This window comes from Triticum urartu, chromosome 2 (assembly GCF_003073215.2).
Source record: "Triticum urartu cultivar G1812 chromosome 2, Tu2.1, whole genome shotgun sequence".
Classification (NCBI taxonomy): Eukaryota; Viridiplantae; Streptophyta; class Magnoliopsida; order Poales; family Poaceae; genus Triticum; species Triticum urartu.
Genome location: NC_053023.1, coordinates 72,268,817 through 72,282,796, shown reverse-complemented (window position 1 = coordinate 72,282,796; position 13,980 = coordinate 72,268,817). Strand labels below are relative to the sequence as shown.

The following is a 13,980-nucleotide window of genomic DNA, read 5'->3' as shown; positions in this document are numbered from 1 at the left end:
CGTACGACTTTTGAGTGCCTCGTCTTGTTTGTTTGTGGCGTTTGGTTCAGCTTACCAACTGCGGCGAGCCAGTAACCGAGTGACTGTACCCATGTTACTTTAAGCCATGCATTGTTTCACCGCGTTGATTCATTCGCACCCAGCCCTAGTCGATGTTAGAGCATCTTCAATAGCGTGCATATATTTGAATGTCTATATATTTATATAGACAATGGTCTAAAAATATTTTCTCATATACACGTTCAGTTTTGCATCAGAATGTCTATATACAGGGACCATGACAGGTGGATCGTCGCTGGGAAGAGAAAGAAATCATGACTGCAACTAAGTTTAGACAATGCCTTCACATTGTCCAGGCGTGGACATTGTCGAGGTCGATATAAAGGATGTGTATATTTAAACGACCATATAGACAAGCTATTGAACGCCTGTTTTTGGGTCACGTCATGGAAAACAAGTATAGACATCCATATAGACAAGCTATTGAAGATGCTTTTACACACATGACGCACGCTCTAGTAAGAAGGCACTGCGTAAACAACACGGCTGCTTACTCCACGATTTCGCCGGTCTTCCCTTTCGAAAACGCAAAACTAAACTTGTTTAATCCCATTTCAAATTTATAGAGTACTAGAAGAACGCCCGTACGTTACAACGGGTAACATTTTCGTAACTTTAAGAGTTTAATATTAATCATGTTAATATTACATTTAATATTCTCATACATATCAAGTGACATTGATGACCTTTTTTACCATCAAATTCTCACACACACACTCTTTTCATCCCTCTTCTTCACTGTCTCTCCCCCTCTCCCCCCTCTCTCTAACACACGCACATATCCATCTTATTGGGTGTGAGATCATAATCCATCTATCTCACACACACACGCTAGTGCATAACAATATGGATTAGGTGTATTATATTTGCCACCACAACTAAGAGAATTAATTTCATGTAAATTGGCCAGTCACAGCTCCGTGACAAACAATGCATCTAAATTCTCAGCGTTATTTTTATGTAATATGCTCTCTCTCTCTGATATTATAGGACCAAAAACTTTTACCAATTACCATACTGTAGAACACCACACTCCTCACTGCATCGATGGGTGGTGGGTGGTGTCTCTCCTCTACCGCCGTGGACTTGTGCTGGCTTGAGTCCATGTCCGCCGTTGGCCGCTGCTCGCACTCGTCCCACCCATCGCCGAAGCCGGCGTTAGGAGCAAACTCAGTAGCCTTGCCCACCGTCATGGCTCCATTCCACGAGATCGAATCAAGCATCATAGAGTTCGGGGAGGAGTAGCATTTCCACCGTCAGCTCCTCGCTGATGTATCAGCGTAGAGTGCGGGGAGGACACGGAACGTAAATACCTGGGGTTTAGCGCTGGTGGCGGGAACGACCGACACGGCCTCCTTGCGCCGCTCCTCGCTGCCCGCCCTGCTTTGGGGATCCTAGCGCCCTGCCCCTAGGGTTCCGCGCTGGCGGCGGCGGTGGCGGCGTTTCCCTCAAGAAAAAAAGCACGTCTCATGTCCGGCTTGTGCACGAATCCATCACCAAGTAGGATCAGTAGTTCCGTCCCGAATCGGTTATGTTGCAAGTCCTAGCTATAGCTATATATACGTATTACCCTGCACCCCTATAAACAGTACACCCAGAGACCAATAGAAAGATCAGCGGGCACGAGGCATGCCCGTGTGTATCAATTGCTTGCGCGTATCCGTGTTGCTTCTAGTAGATCGATACTACATCAACCGTGGTTAGCCAGCTACGTCCAATCTATTCGAGTGTTTTCGTCTGCGTACGTGTTTTTCTGGTATATACTTCAGAATTCAGTCAGTCGGGGGCGGGATGTCTAAGCAAAGAAGGCAGGGCGAGGAGGATGAGCCCAACTACTACCGGGACCGCAGCGGCAACAAGGAGAAGAGCCTCTATCTGGTTCTAGACGACTGGCACAAGGGCTTCACCATCCGCAAGATCGATGCCGACAGTCCCGACCTCAGCGCCCCCTGTCCTCCGGCTAGTGTCACCTGAGCGTGGCCATGCCATGTAGTTCGCAGCCCTGGGCAGCAACATCATCGCCACGAGCAACATAAACGCCGGAACCCTCTTCTACGACACTGACACCGCCGGACTGCCCGTCGGCCCTCCCGTTCGAGACGCACTGCTTTGTGGCTCCAACACCTTCCTGACCTCCGGCACCGGCGACGCGCTGTACGTGTTTGCCTTCCACTTCATGGAGCGGTCTGTGTCCTTCGAGGCGATGGCGAAGCCACCGATGACGGAAGACGATGACCTGCTGCCCACCTACTGGTCCTGGAAAAGCATGCCGACGCCCTTCACCAAGGACGAGATGATCTTCTCCTACGCGCTGCACCCGGACGGGCGCACCATATTCGTGTCCTCGTGGAGCAGGGCGGTCTGCGGCACGTACTCCGTCGACACCAGGAGCTGCAAGTGGAGGCGCCATGGGGAGTGGATGCTGCCTTTCAGAGGCCGAGGCTCCTTCGCCGCCGAGCTAGACGCATGGGTCGGGCTGCACGAGGACGGCTACATCTGCCCCTGCCAGGTTGCCTCCCGCAGTGGCGGCACCACGCAGCAGCTGGAGTGGAAGACGGCCGACGAGCGTAGGATGTGGATCCCATGGCATCAGCTAGAATTTCGCCTGCGTCGGATGTGATGGCGCGGGTGGAGTACCGAGGAGTCGCCGGTGTCGGCCAGGGCCTGGGGCACAGAGGAGTCCTCCTAGTCAAGGAGATCGGAGAGAAGAAGATGATGGTGGCGCGAGGACACATGAGGGTAGACGTCGAGAGGATCGGCCGTCCAGGCTCGTGAGGAGGGCAGCGGTGGGAGGATCGAGTTAATGGTACCGTGTACAAAAATCCCATCAAAACAAGTAAAATATACCAGCAATGCTTGATTGATTCTGATTTGATTTTTATAGGCATTTTCGAATTTGTAGGGCATGTGCCCACGATACTCGCACGCTGTACCTTTTTTGACGTGTATGATTCATGATAAGAAATGAAAATCACATCAATGTAAGGAAATATCCCATCAATGCTTGATTGATTGTGATTAATTCTTTTATATGGTAACTAATCCGATGGGTTTATGTGAGCGGTGAAGCGAAAAGGTATGTGGGAGGGGAGACGAAAAATAACCGGTCAGAAAAAAATGAATTAATTGTTGCCTTGTATGTTTGGTTTTGATATTTGAAGATTGATTACCATCCGTTAGTTGGGTTACCAAAGAAGAAATCAATCACCATATGTGAGTTCATTGTGTTACCAAATAAACGTTGGGTTTGTCCGGCCAGTGGGAGGGGGTGAATAAAAAACAGACGAAAAAAACCGACAAAATTGGGAGGTGGGAGCAGGTACCAAATAAAACCATGGTAGGTGGGACGAAAATAAACCGTACGAGGTTACCAACTGCTTCATTAGGAGTAGAGATTGGTTGGTTCAATTTTTTTGCGTGGAGGGAACTACCTGGAAGGTGGGAGGGAGTACGAAAATAAACCGTCTCGGCTGAGCGGGAGGTGGGAGCAAGTACCAAAGAAGTACCAAAAAAGACCGGGTGAGGTGGGACGAAAATAAAATCCGGAATGCGACCTACCAACTGAGACATTAGGAGTACAGATGCTATCGTCGAACAAGACAGAGGACGTCCCTATCCACCCCGTCGACAGGCACTAGTCCCAAGGCAATGATTAGATTAGCCCGCGTCTGCCGGGGCTCGACGCCTCGACACGTCGACGCCATGCATTGGCCATCCGGGCGGCTTTGCGTGCGCGAACTTAGACTATCCATAATAGGAGTAATACAGACGATAACATCACACTTATCCAGACAAAATAGATGATGTAATATGTAATTAATAAAAAAGCATGTGATAACATAGCAAGTTACATTACACAGATAAAAAAATGAGTTTACAACCTAATAAACGAAGTGATGCATGTTACTACTCTAAGTTACTCCTTATTATGACTAGTCTTATCCGCGCGCGCAGCGGAACGGGCTACGATCCTTGTGGGATAGGGGAGCCATACCGCACGGACGCAAACCACCGTGATCGACCCGCGGCGCACGGCGACGCCGTCCGCCGGACGTAGATTGAAACGAAGGCCACGCGGTGGCGAGCCGTCGTCGGATTACTTTTTTTTTAGTGGAATCTCCGATTACTTCGGAGGCAGCGACTGCTGAATTCACGCACCACACAAATTACTTTGGAGGTCCAGGCTCCAGAGGCGTGTGCGGGTGGCAGGACTCGGACGTGAACGTCTGATTTGGAGACCACGGCCGGCATCGTGTGGTCGCAACGTACGCCGCGGGCTCGCGCGCTCCACTCATCGCGGAGACGGCAGCTGGGCCAGAGAAAACATCATGTGGACACGGCGCCGGAGCGGCGATCCGATCCGACGATCAACCGTCGCGCTTGCGCAGCACGGCCGCCGGTGCGTGCGTGGGCCTCGTGTGTGCGTTGACAACACGGTACCCCACGCGTACACGGGAAAAACACGCGGTTCGTGGCCTAGCTTAGCTAGGACCTTAGCTTGCCAACACACGGTTCGTGGCCTAGCTTAGCTAGGACCTTAACTTGCCAGGCGAAGCCAAGCCAGCTGGCCCCATGCAGCACGGCAAGGTACATGGTGAACTGCACGGCTCGTCAGACGGCCGTGCAGACCGCGAGGGGAAGGCTGAACGCCCGCCGCCCGGCCAAGGCACGTCGCTCGTATTTCTTCTACGTAAGCTTGCACGGTTTCACGTTTTGGCCGCAAGAAGGTCAAGAAACGGTGGTGGTGCTGAAGCAAATGGCATGTTTGCCCGGCTTCATTGAGAGGGGGGCGATAACGGCGACGCACATTCAGCTCACTTCAGTGCTTGTAATTGTTGTCAGGGTTGTCTACAGATCTGAATATTTCTTTTACTTCTTATGTTCTTTGTATATTATTTTGACAGTTTATGACTTAGAAAAAAAATGGCATGCTTGCGTGATTGCACACCACTAGAGCCGTCAACAACACCGATTCGCCGGTCGCGACACGCGCGAGGTCACAGGAACCACCCGCCACGCAAATCCGGTGGTTGGAGCATGCCCGGGGATCGCGAGGAGGAGCAAGCGGCCAGCTGCCCGAGACATCGGCGTCGCCGGCTGAATTTTTCATCTCCATCTCGCGATCAAAGTACGCTGCGAGGAGAAAACGTGGCTGGGAGCGGCCCCGGCAGGACGGCACTCACCGGCAGCGGATAAGCGAGATGCGAGAACGATGTCGGCTTTGCACTCCCGTGGTGTGGCGCGCAGGAACCGTCGCTGCTGCTGCTCGTCCTCCTCACGGGGACGAGGGTCGAGGTGGCGACTCGCTGCTGCTTTCCTCCTGCATTATTGGGGCCTATCTAGCACCAGTGGCTGTTACTATTAACTTTCTCCGTTGCTTGCTCGCCCCTCTATCCTGTTGGTCCCATATGACACGATAACGTGTAGTGACTCAGGGAAAATAGTTCCTGGTCCAGACCTCCTGGCTCGCGGTGAACGGGATAGATATCGCTTGCTCGTCGGTTGGAAAAGTTGCGCGGTCATTTTCTTCGATTATTACTATGATGATTTGACTGGTGAACCTGTGTGCATAGAGAAACACAGAAATGGTATGCGTGGAGTATAGAATTGTACAATCAGCGGGATCGAACGAAATAAATATCAACTTAAGGGGTTACAGGTGACTAGAGCCAAAGTGTTACTACAGAGATACAAATGGTCCTTGTTGGAAGGAATACAAGCGGTAGTTAACACAGCAGTCTGGAGCCGGCACAGATATACCAGCACAGAGCAGGCCAATAAACACTACGGTACACACAGGCGTCAGGACGGCGGAGCATTGATGGTTTCAGAACCCCATGATCTCAAGCCGAGATCGTCATACAGCGACAGGGAGTCGCCACTTGCTCCATATTCCTTCAGCTTCATTGTCTGCCAATTTGTCAGCGAGGGTATCCCAAATTAGAAAATCATGGATAAGCAAGAGCTTTTAGAGCTTTTAAACACGGTGTGTGACGCAAAATAAAAAAGATTAGTGACCAGGACGGCTAGTGAAGCGCACCTTCTACTTGAGCGGGTGGAACGCCTGACTGGAGGAGCAACGTCTGCAGAGTCTTCCAAGATAGGTTCTCTGATCTTCTTTACAGTCGATCGCGTCGAACCTGTACAGATAGACGGAACAAGTCCCTTGAGCAACTGGATCTATGACGTGTTCTTTAGTAATCTGCGCTGGAATTATGGCTTACCTTTGCGACTGCGGACAGTTTTGGATGATTGAACCTCTGTGCTATCATCTTCTGATTCCGTAACAGTGGATGATGTCTGACTTTTTCCGGAACAAATGTTGCCGCTGCCTTTTGTCCTGTTCTCCTTATTTTCAGCAGCCCTATCCGCTGAAGGATCAATATCCTCAGTAGCTTCATCTGTCTCCTCATTTTCAGCACTGCTATCCACTGAAGGACCAGTAACCTCAGTGCCTTCCTCTGTCTCATTTTCAGCATTGCTTCCCAATGAAGGATCAGTAACCTCAGTAGCTTCCTCTGTCTCCTTATTTTCAGCATTGCTATCCACTGAAGGGTCAATGTCCCCAGTACCTTCCTCTGCCCCCTTATTTTCAACATTGCTATCCACTGACGGATCGGTAACCTCACTAGTTTCCTCTGTCTCCTTGTCTTCAACATTGCCATCCACTGAAGGATCGATAACCTCACTGGTTTCCTCTGTTCACGGAACACGCATAAATAAGTGAGCTCTCTATTGAACATTATCTACTCTAGCGCATACATCATAAACACCACTTTGGGTTGTAATGAAGTAAGCATACATGAAGTACTCGCATGGATAGTAACTTAAATGGCAAAGAACATAAAGATATTCAGAAAGAAAGAAAAAAGTTAAGTCACCCTCAGCAGAGTTTCTGTCATTCTGTCCAGCTTCCTTAGCGAGTAGGATTTTATCAAGAGAATCAATTTTCTGCTTATGTGCCTCCGCATTTCTTGCCGTGGCTTCTTGTTCTTTCTTTTCCTCATGAACTTTGCTAACTTTCTCCTCAAATTCCTCAATGCAAGCTTTGAGATCTGGCTTCGCAAACTTCTTACACTGTTTGGACAAATTGACATAGATCAATGAAAGCATAGAATTCACAAACTCAGACTTCTGGTTTCAACAAAACGTTAAGCGTATGCAGCCATTGAGGCTATGCAACCAACCTTTGCTATCACGCTTCTGAAGTGGTTCAGCACAGAATCTTCACATAATGCATGCTCAAAAATCTTGAAATTATCGATGAGTTTCTTCAAACCTTTCTCAGTGAAGGTTAGCTGAGAGAGGCAGTAAGAGATATACTCCCACTGCCTAACATCTGAAAATACAAGCAAAGAAAGAATCATACATCTGAGAAAGTGGTGAGCACAAAGTTATACAATTCATGAAAAGATCCAAAATAATGCATGTAGTAAATCACGGCTGTTTCAGGGAGAACAGAAGACTGAAATGAGAGTCAAAGAAGTCAGCTGCCTTGCTAAATTTCCATACTGCTAACTTCTGCGGAGAAACTTACAAGACAACACGTAACACAACCTGCTGATTCACAGCATTAAATCTTTGGTTGGTGCTCTCATTTTATTCGTAATTCTTAATTTCCATTCATCAAAGTTTATGTATCTCATGGTTTCTTAAACAGATGTCGAGTGGTCAACAGTTGATTAGCAATTAATGGAATCACACACGAACAACATAAATATTCAGTATAATCTGATTGGAGAAGTAAGAATGTAATACCATTTACACCAGCAAACCTATTGCAAAGCTTATCGACAAGAGCTTCCATTTGTTTGTCCTGAAATAATAGTTAGAAATTAATATACTTATCAAGAAATAAAAACCAAAGTGCACTGATGGCAGAAAAAGAAGCGGCATGTTAGACCTTTTTAATAGAACCAATTAAGAATTGCATGATGTTGCGAAACGTTTCTTCCTTGAGGTGTTGATTGCACAGTCTACTCAGAATATCTGGAAGAAGATTATAAATTGGATTGCTTCCTGCACAGTTGCCAAAGGAAAAAAGGAGGTAACCATATTAGCTAAAGTCTAACTGCAGTATTAAATTAAATCAAATGGACTGACACATTTTATACATGTACCTTTCTTTGACAACTCATGGAAGAAGAGTTTTGCAAGGCTTGAGATCCTCTCATCTTCATCTTCTACCCTCACCGCCATTTCGTTGATATAACCTTTAACCTGTATAGGATTTGCGAACGTGTTTCAGTGGTGGTAGAGAGAGAGAGAGAGAGAGAGCAGAAAGAGAGATTGGCAGGGGGGAGAGAGACCTTCATCATGTCATTCAATATGAGATGAGAAATGACCAGCACAGCATTCTTCCTCACAGATGCCGATGAATCGCTCAATCGGGCATATATGTGTTCTGTCCAAGGTTCTAAGAGGTTTGGAAAGCGAACTGCTAAATCACCAAGGGCTATAGTGCAGTTAGATCGGACGATTTCAGAGGATGCGTTTTCCACAACAGTAAATAGGATCTGGAGATTTGCCTCGCTGCAAGTTGAGCATATAATGAGATTCAGTGTCGTCACAAATTTGTAGATAAAACAGGATGCTACCCATAGTATTAAACAAACACAATCAGGTGGATGTTGTTTGCATACCAGAATTCTGCATCAATAATCATTAGTCTGCAAAGAGCAAGCATTGCAGAAGCATGTAACTCCGGGAACTACACCCAAAAAATAATATTCAGTCATGACAAAACCGCAGAGAGCAATGGAAACCAAACATTTCAAAGATGTACGAAGGGCAATACAATAGAATACAAACCTTTTGCAGCAAAGTCAGATTCCTGCAGAGTTTTGATAGAAATGGTCCGCAATGTCCAAGAAGGTTCTTTTCACAAGAATAGGAAACAATCTCCCTTTCAGCTTTTTCAGCAAAGAACTCGATTGCAATATCTCTCGTTGCACCAAGTCCCAGTTCAGCATTTATGTCTTGTGCCTGCCAGCATCACATAAAGAATAACAAGTTCAAGTCACATGAAACAATGACAAGCCAAAGTTGAAAAGTTCAAATGGATGTAACAGACAAGAATTACCTCCGAATTCTTGGAACCATCTACCTGACTATCCTCATTGGTGGACTGTGATTTTTCATTCTTCTGTTTCTGTTTGTGGATTTTCTTAACGGAAGTCTCAATGTAAACCAAATGGTTGAGTGCTATATGACTAATGACAAAAAGAAATCTACCCAACTTCATGGCTGATAACTCCGTAATTGTGGAACTATTCTGAGTTTCAAGTTCCACTCCATTAGACATGCCATCCATTCCGAAGGCACTGAATACAGAACTGAGGGATTTCTTTGCAATCTCAGCAGCAAAGATTTCAGGTGCAGGGTGTAAGGTATATATGGCACTTATAGCTTTATCTGTTGCGCCATACCATATTTTCTCCGGAAGCGAGAAGCTAGTTACCAAGCTTTGCAGTGCAGCAAATACTCTGGTACTAGTACTTAGCAATTTGATCTTGTCTTCTTCTGATAATCTTTGCAGGGCAAGGCATGCAGTTCTAGCAAGCAGAGGCTCTTCCTTAGCCAAGCGCCCAAACCCAATGTCAACAATATCTTGCAAGTGAGTACCCAGAATGCTAGGAGATGACTTTGCTGCCATGCAAAGAATTGATAAAGCTCCACGGCATTGCACTGGCCTTACACCGTTGATGTTGAAGCAAAAATAATCCCACAAAGCTGACATCTGCAAGAGGTTGTGGGACTTAGCAAGTATGCTCCTCATGAGCAAAATAAGATACGATGCATCACTAAAATAGTACAATGGCATTCAACAAAATGGCTATGCTTAAATAGGCCTAGGAAAACATTGGTGCGATACAGTTGTCAAAGTACACCTTAATAGCACAAGAAATCAATAAAACTTATCATTAGAATCTTCAAAGGAATTCTCACATTGAGGTATTGATGAGCTGGGAGCAAAATTTTCAGCATGCATCTTAAATTCACAATTGCTGGATGTTCTAAAATTAGCTCTCTCACCTAAATGCAAGTTAATAACCCTATCTTGGACTTCCACAGTACAATGCAATAGCAGACAAGAATAGAATAATCTAAGCAGCAACACATCTAATCAGTATTCGGTACACATTGAATCCTATATGAAAGAGTGCATAGCATTGCTGTTGCTACAAGTATCAGCAAACATTAAGGGGAAAGAAGAGCGCACCGTGTTGGATGAAATCTCTCCTTTCAGTACCAATGAACTAACTAAGCTCTCCAGGGCAGCAAGGTCACCAATGCTACAATCGATGTTGAGGTTTATCAAACTTTTGGCTGTTTCTGTTGGGATCCTTTTTGTGTATATGGCAATGAATGCGCTCTCCACTGCTTCATATATTGACTTGTCCTGAGAAAATACCTACAAAAAAAGCTAAAATGAGTGAGGAAAATGCAAACAAAACATGAGTTCACAAACTAGCTAGTTCAGGGACATTACCAGAGGTAACATTTTCCGGAGTGCTGCTTCTGAACCTTCAACCTGAAACTGTCTGCATCTCATTAGCAGAAGAATAGTGTTCTCGACATCTGTGGCTGAAGATGAAGCCAATAACTGGATAAGAATTGGCATTAACGACGTTATACATGTCGTGAATCGCAGACCAGCCTCAAGGGATGCAACCAAAGCTCTGATCTGTTCTAAGTTTGTTATATCTACAAACATAGGATCTTGATCTGCCTGGTCTTGACTAGAAGGTAGGCAACTATCACTGACACTCTCGTCTTGCCCCACGGTCACTTCACCCAATGGATGGTCATTCACAAGTTCACCTTCCGCAGGAGATTGAGATTCCTTTTCTTCCAATTTCTCCTTGTACTTCTCTAAAGTTGCCTCAAAGGTCGTGGCCCTTAGTTGAGGCCCAAAAGGGTTGTGTTGCAGCATTGTGATGAGAAGTTGTAGTGCTGATTTCCTGACGATTGCACTTTTATCCTCCAACCTCCCTGAAGCAACTGATGCCACTTCATTCCACAGGCCAATTGAAATAGCATTTTCTTCACACAACTCTGCCCAGACCTGAAGGACACGACTCCTCGTGTATGCTGACACATCCCTACAACGCTCGATCAAAATTTCTAGCATAGCCTGCTTACTTCGGAGCCTTATGGAATGAGCACTGTTATTTCCATCAACGTCTTTGAAAGCCTTTGCAGCCAACTTGCCCAAGACCCCAACAAGAGAATTCCTAATCTTGTATGATTCCCCACCAAAATGTGGTATTAGAACACCAAGATTGGTAGACATAAGTTTTGGCAAACGATCTGCAAGTTCTACTAAGAATCTCCCAACATTGTCAGCACCAGCACCATCTCTCACGTAGTCTTTCGGGTCAGTGCGACCTATTTCCCTGATCAGGGAAATTGCCAAGCTTCCATCACCAAACTTTTTCTCAGCAGCAGCAACTGCTTCAGCAAGATGAGCGACAGTGAAATCATATTTATGGATCAAATGCAAGACGGATGCACTGGTTTGAGAAATCTTTTGATGCCTTGTAGCTATTGCACCAATTATCCGGCATAGACCATTTCTTGTTTCCTCATCTTTTAACACATTTTGATTCTCAAATAGAACATAAGTACACCTATGCACAAGAAAGCAAAGTCACTATAAGAACAAGATTACTGAAAAGTACACTATACCAAGGTTCAAGAATTTACTTTGAAGCAAAAGATAGGTATCGCTCATCAGCGCCGCCTGGACCAAAAAGTAGTGTAAGGTCAACTTCAAGAGAATTGGCAACCAGATTCATGATCCGCCCTCTTTGCGCTTCCCAATTCCAAGCATAAACAGGATTCTTCTTCCGACCATGTGCTGTCACCTAAATCCAAATGGCAGAAAAAAACTATTTAAATGTAAAAAGGTATAAAACCTGAAGAATCATATGCTTTGGACAAGTATTACCTTTGCCCCAGTGCCACTATCAGCTGAAGATTCCTGAGCGAGGACAATGGAGAGGAGGAAAAAGGAGTAGATCTTGAGGGCATTGCGGTGAGACGCGATGCGGTCAGTGATAGGGATCCCATCAGAGGGGGATGACATGGAAGCTCGTGAAAGGGAGTCAATGTTGGGCAGAAGAACACTGAGGTTGGAGCGCAAAGCCTCAACAAGATTGAACTTAAGCCCTGGGGGCAAGCAAGTGAAGTCACGCACAAGAGAGTATATGCTATTAAACACATCCTGTTCCTCAATGCAGAAGAGTTCCTTGTCAGACAGATCAAATGATGTGCCTTTAATTTAAGTCAAACCAAAAGAACAAGTTAGTTCATATTGAAAAAATAGATATACACATGTTGACAAAAGAAATAACTACAGTACTTTCATATGCAACAAACTAAAATAGTCTAGAGAGCCTAAATATTGGTGCAAATGTTTCCTAAGCAGTTGACATGCTCATTTGATTGTTAATGTAAGTAATGCATCAAATCTGAAAACATCAAGGGAGGAAAAGAAAGCTAACTGGCTGTACTGGAAGCTTTGCTTGTAGAGCAACTTTAGTTCAACATTAGGCACACTTGTTTCAGTTGTGATCATATGAACTAATGAACCTGAAAACCATGTCATTCTTATTTTTGTCCTTTTTTCTTGTATATTTCACCTATTAAATATTTTTCCAGTACTGTCTTTTCCATTATGTTTCCTTCAAAAAGAAGGGACAATGCTTCCACTACACAAGGTAACCAATATTTTGCAAAACGTCTTATGATTCTTTACCGAGGGAGTAGTTTTTATGTAAATCACCAAAGGTTTATTTTGCAAAATACTGGTTACCTTGTGTAGTGTGAACTAGCTTACAAAAAAATGAACAGTTTAGAGCACATGAAAGTCGGCAACCACTTGTATGACAAGACAACTTTAAAAAATAGGCAGTGCTAGCTCTGGAAAGATAAGTGACTTTTCTCAAATGTTCAGGGCACTTATTAGAATTTTAACTGCAGACTAGGTTTCTGTCCGTGTGAGCAAAGATTGAGTCCAAAAATAATTTAAGAACTTCAATGTGTGATAGTACACTCTTTTAAGGAACACCAGAAACAACGTTGACTTAAGCAGGGCTTGCCGATCTGGAAGCCCAAAAAACCATGGAGAACAACAGAGATGAAAATCCAAAAGGCATCAGGAATTTGGGGATGGATGCGACCAATCAGTGTCTGAGTCATTTACAGAATTTCTGGTTGTAACAATTAAGCACTGAATTTCATAATGATGCATAATTTTGATATTATAATCAACCCATACCAGCAGCACGCAAAGTTATCTGGTCACTTGAAACTTAACGGAGAAAAGAAAAATACTAACTCCTGCAGGCTGTGGGGTGTAAGTTGACATCAAGTTAACGGGCATCAGTCATTAGGAAACACAAAATGCTTGACCACAATGCTTGACCTAGCATAGCTTTACTTTGATATGTTGCAGATTCCAAAAGCAGCACATAAGACCTTCAGCTTCCAGAAAATCCAGCAAAGACAAAATGCTCGAGAATCCGGAGAAGCAACCCAAAACTGAATTAGCTCAAAAGGGCAACACAGTGTATATCCCAGCCAGACACTCAGATTCCTAAGGTGGACGGCCAACATGACTCATTTCGAGTCAAGTTGTAGCTCGGGAAATGTCAGACGACAGTGGGGAACTCTTATTTCTGAGGACGTGAGTGTTCGGTCAACTGTGGTTTGGCCTTCAAAATCTTGAGCAAACATCAAAGTTCGAAAAACCAATTGCGAGCGTCTGTCAAGACTCAAGCAGTACGGCGCTGGGCACCAAATCTACGGGAACTAGGGTTTGCAACCTCAAGCTGGGGGCAAATCGGGCGGCGCGGCCGCGCCGCGCGCCCCCAATCTAGCGCTCGATTTCGGCAGGCTCCGGCCGGAACCCTG

General features: G+C 45.4%; 1 protein-coding gene and 1 pseudogene across 1 annotated transcript; one reads left to right on the top strand and one right to left on the bottom strand.

The window, feature by feature from the left end:
- Positions 1-1,552: 1,552 nt before the first annotated feature.
- Positions 1,553-2,680, top strand: LOC125535127 (annotated as a pseudogene).
- A 2,984-nt stretch (positions 2,681-5,664) lies between these two features.
- Positions 5,665-12,339, bottom strand: LOC125535875 (condensin-1 complex subunit CAP-D2; the record flags this gene model as incomplete). The annotated part of the gene is given in 16 exon segments (XM_048698941.1): positions 5,665-5,970; positions 6,101-6,200; positions 6,285-6,758; positions 6,942-7,137; positions 7,248-7,399; positions 7,819-7,876; positions 7,964-8,079; positions 8,181-8,280; positions 8,370-8,592; positions 8,703-8,770; positions 8,872-9,045; positions 9,143-9,799; positions 10,283-10,474; positions 10,553-11,693; positions 11,770-11,930; positions 12,014-12,339. Coding segments are annotated over 16 exon segments (4,145 nt in total), but the record flags the coding sequence as incomplete, so codon positions are not given.
- Positions 12,340-13,980: the final 1,641 nt, after the last annotated feature.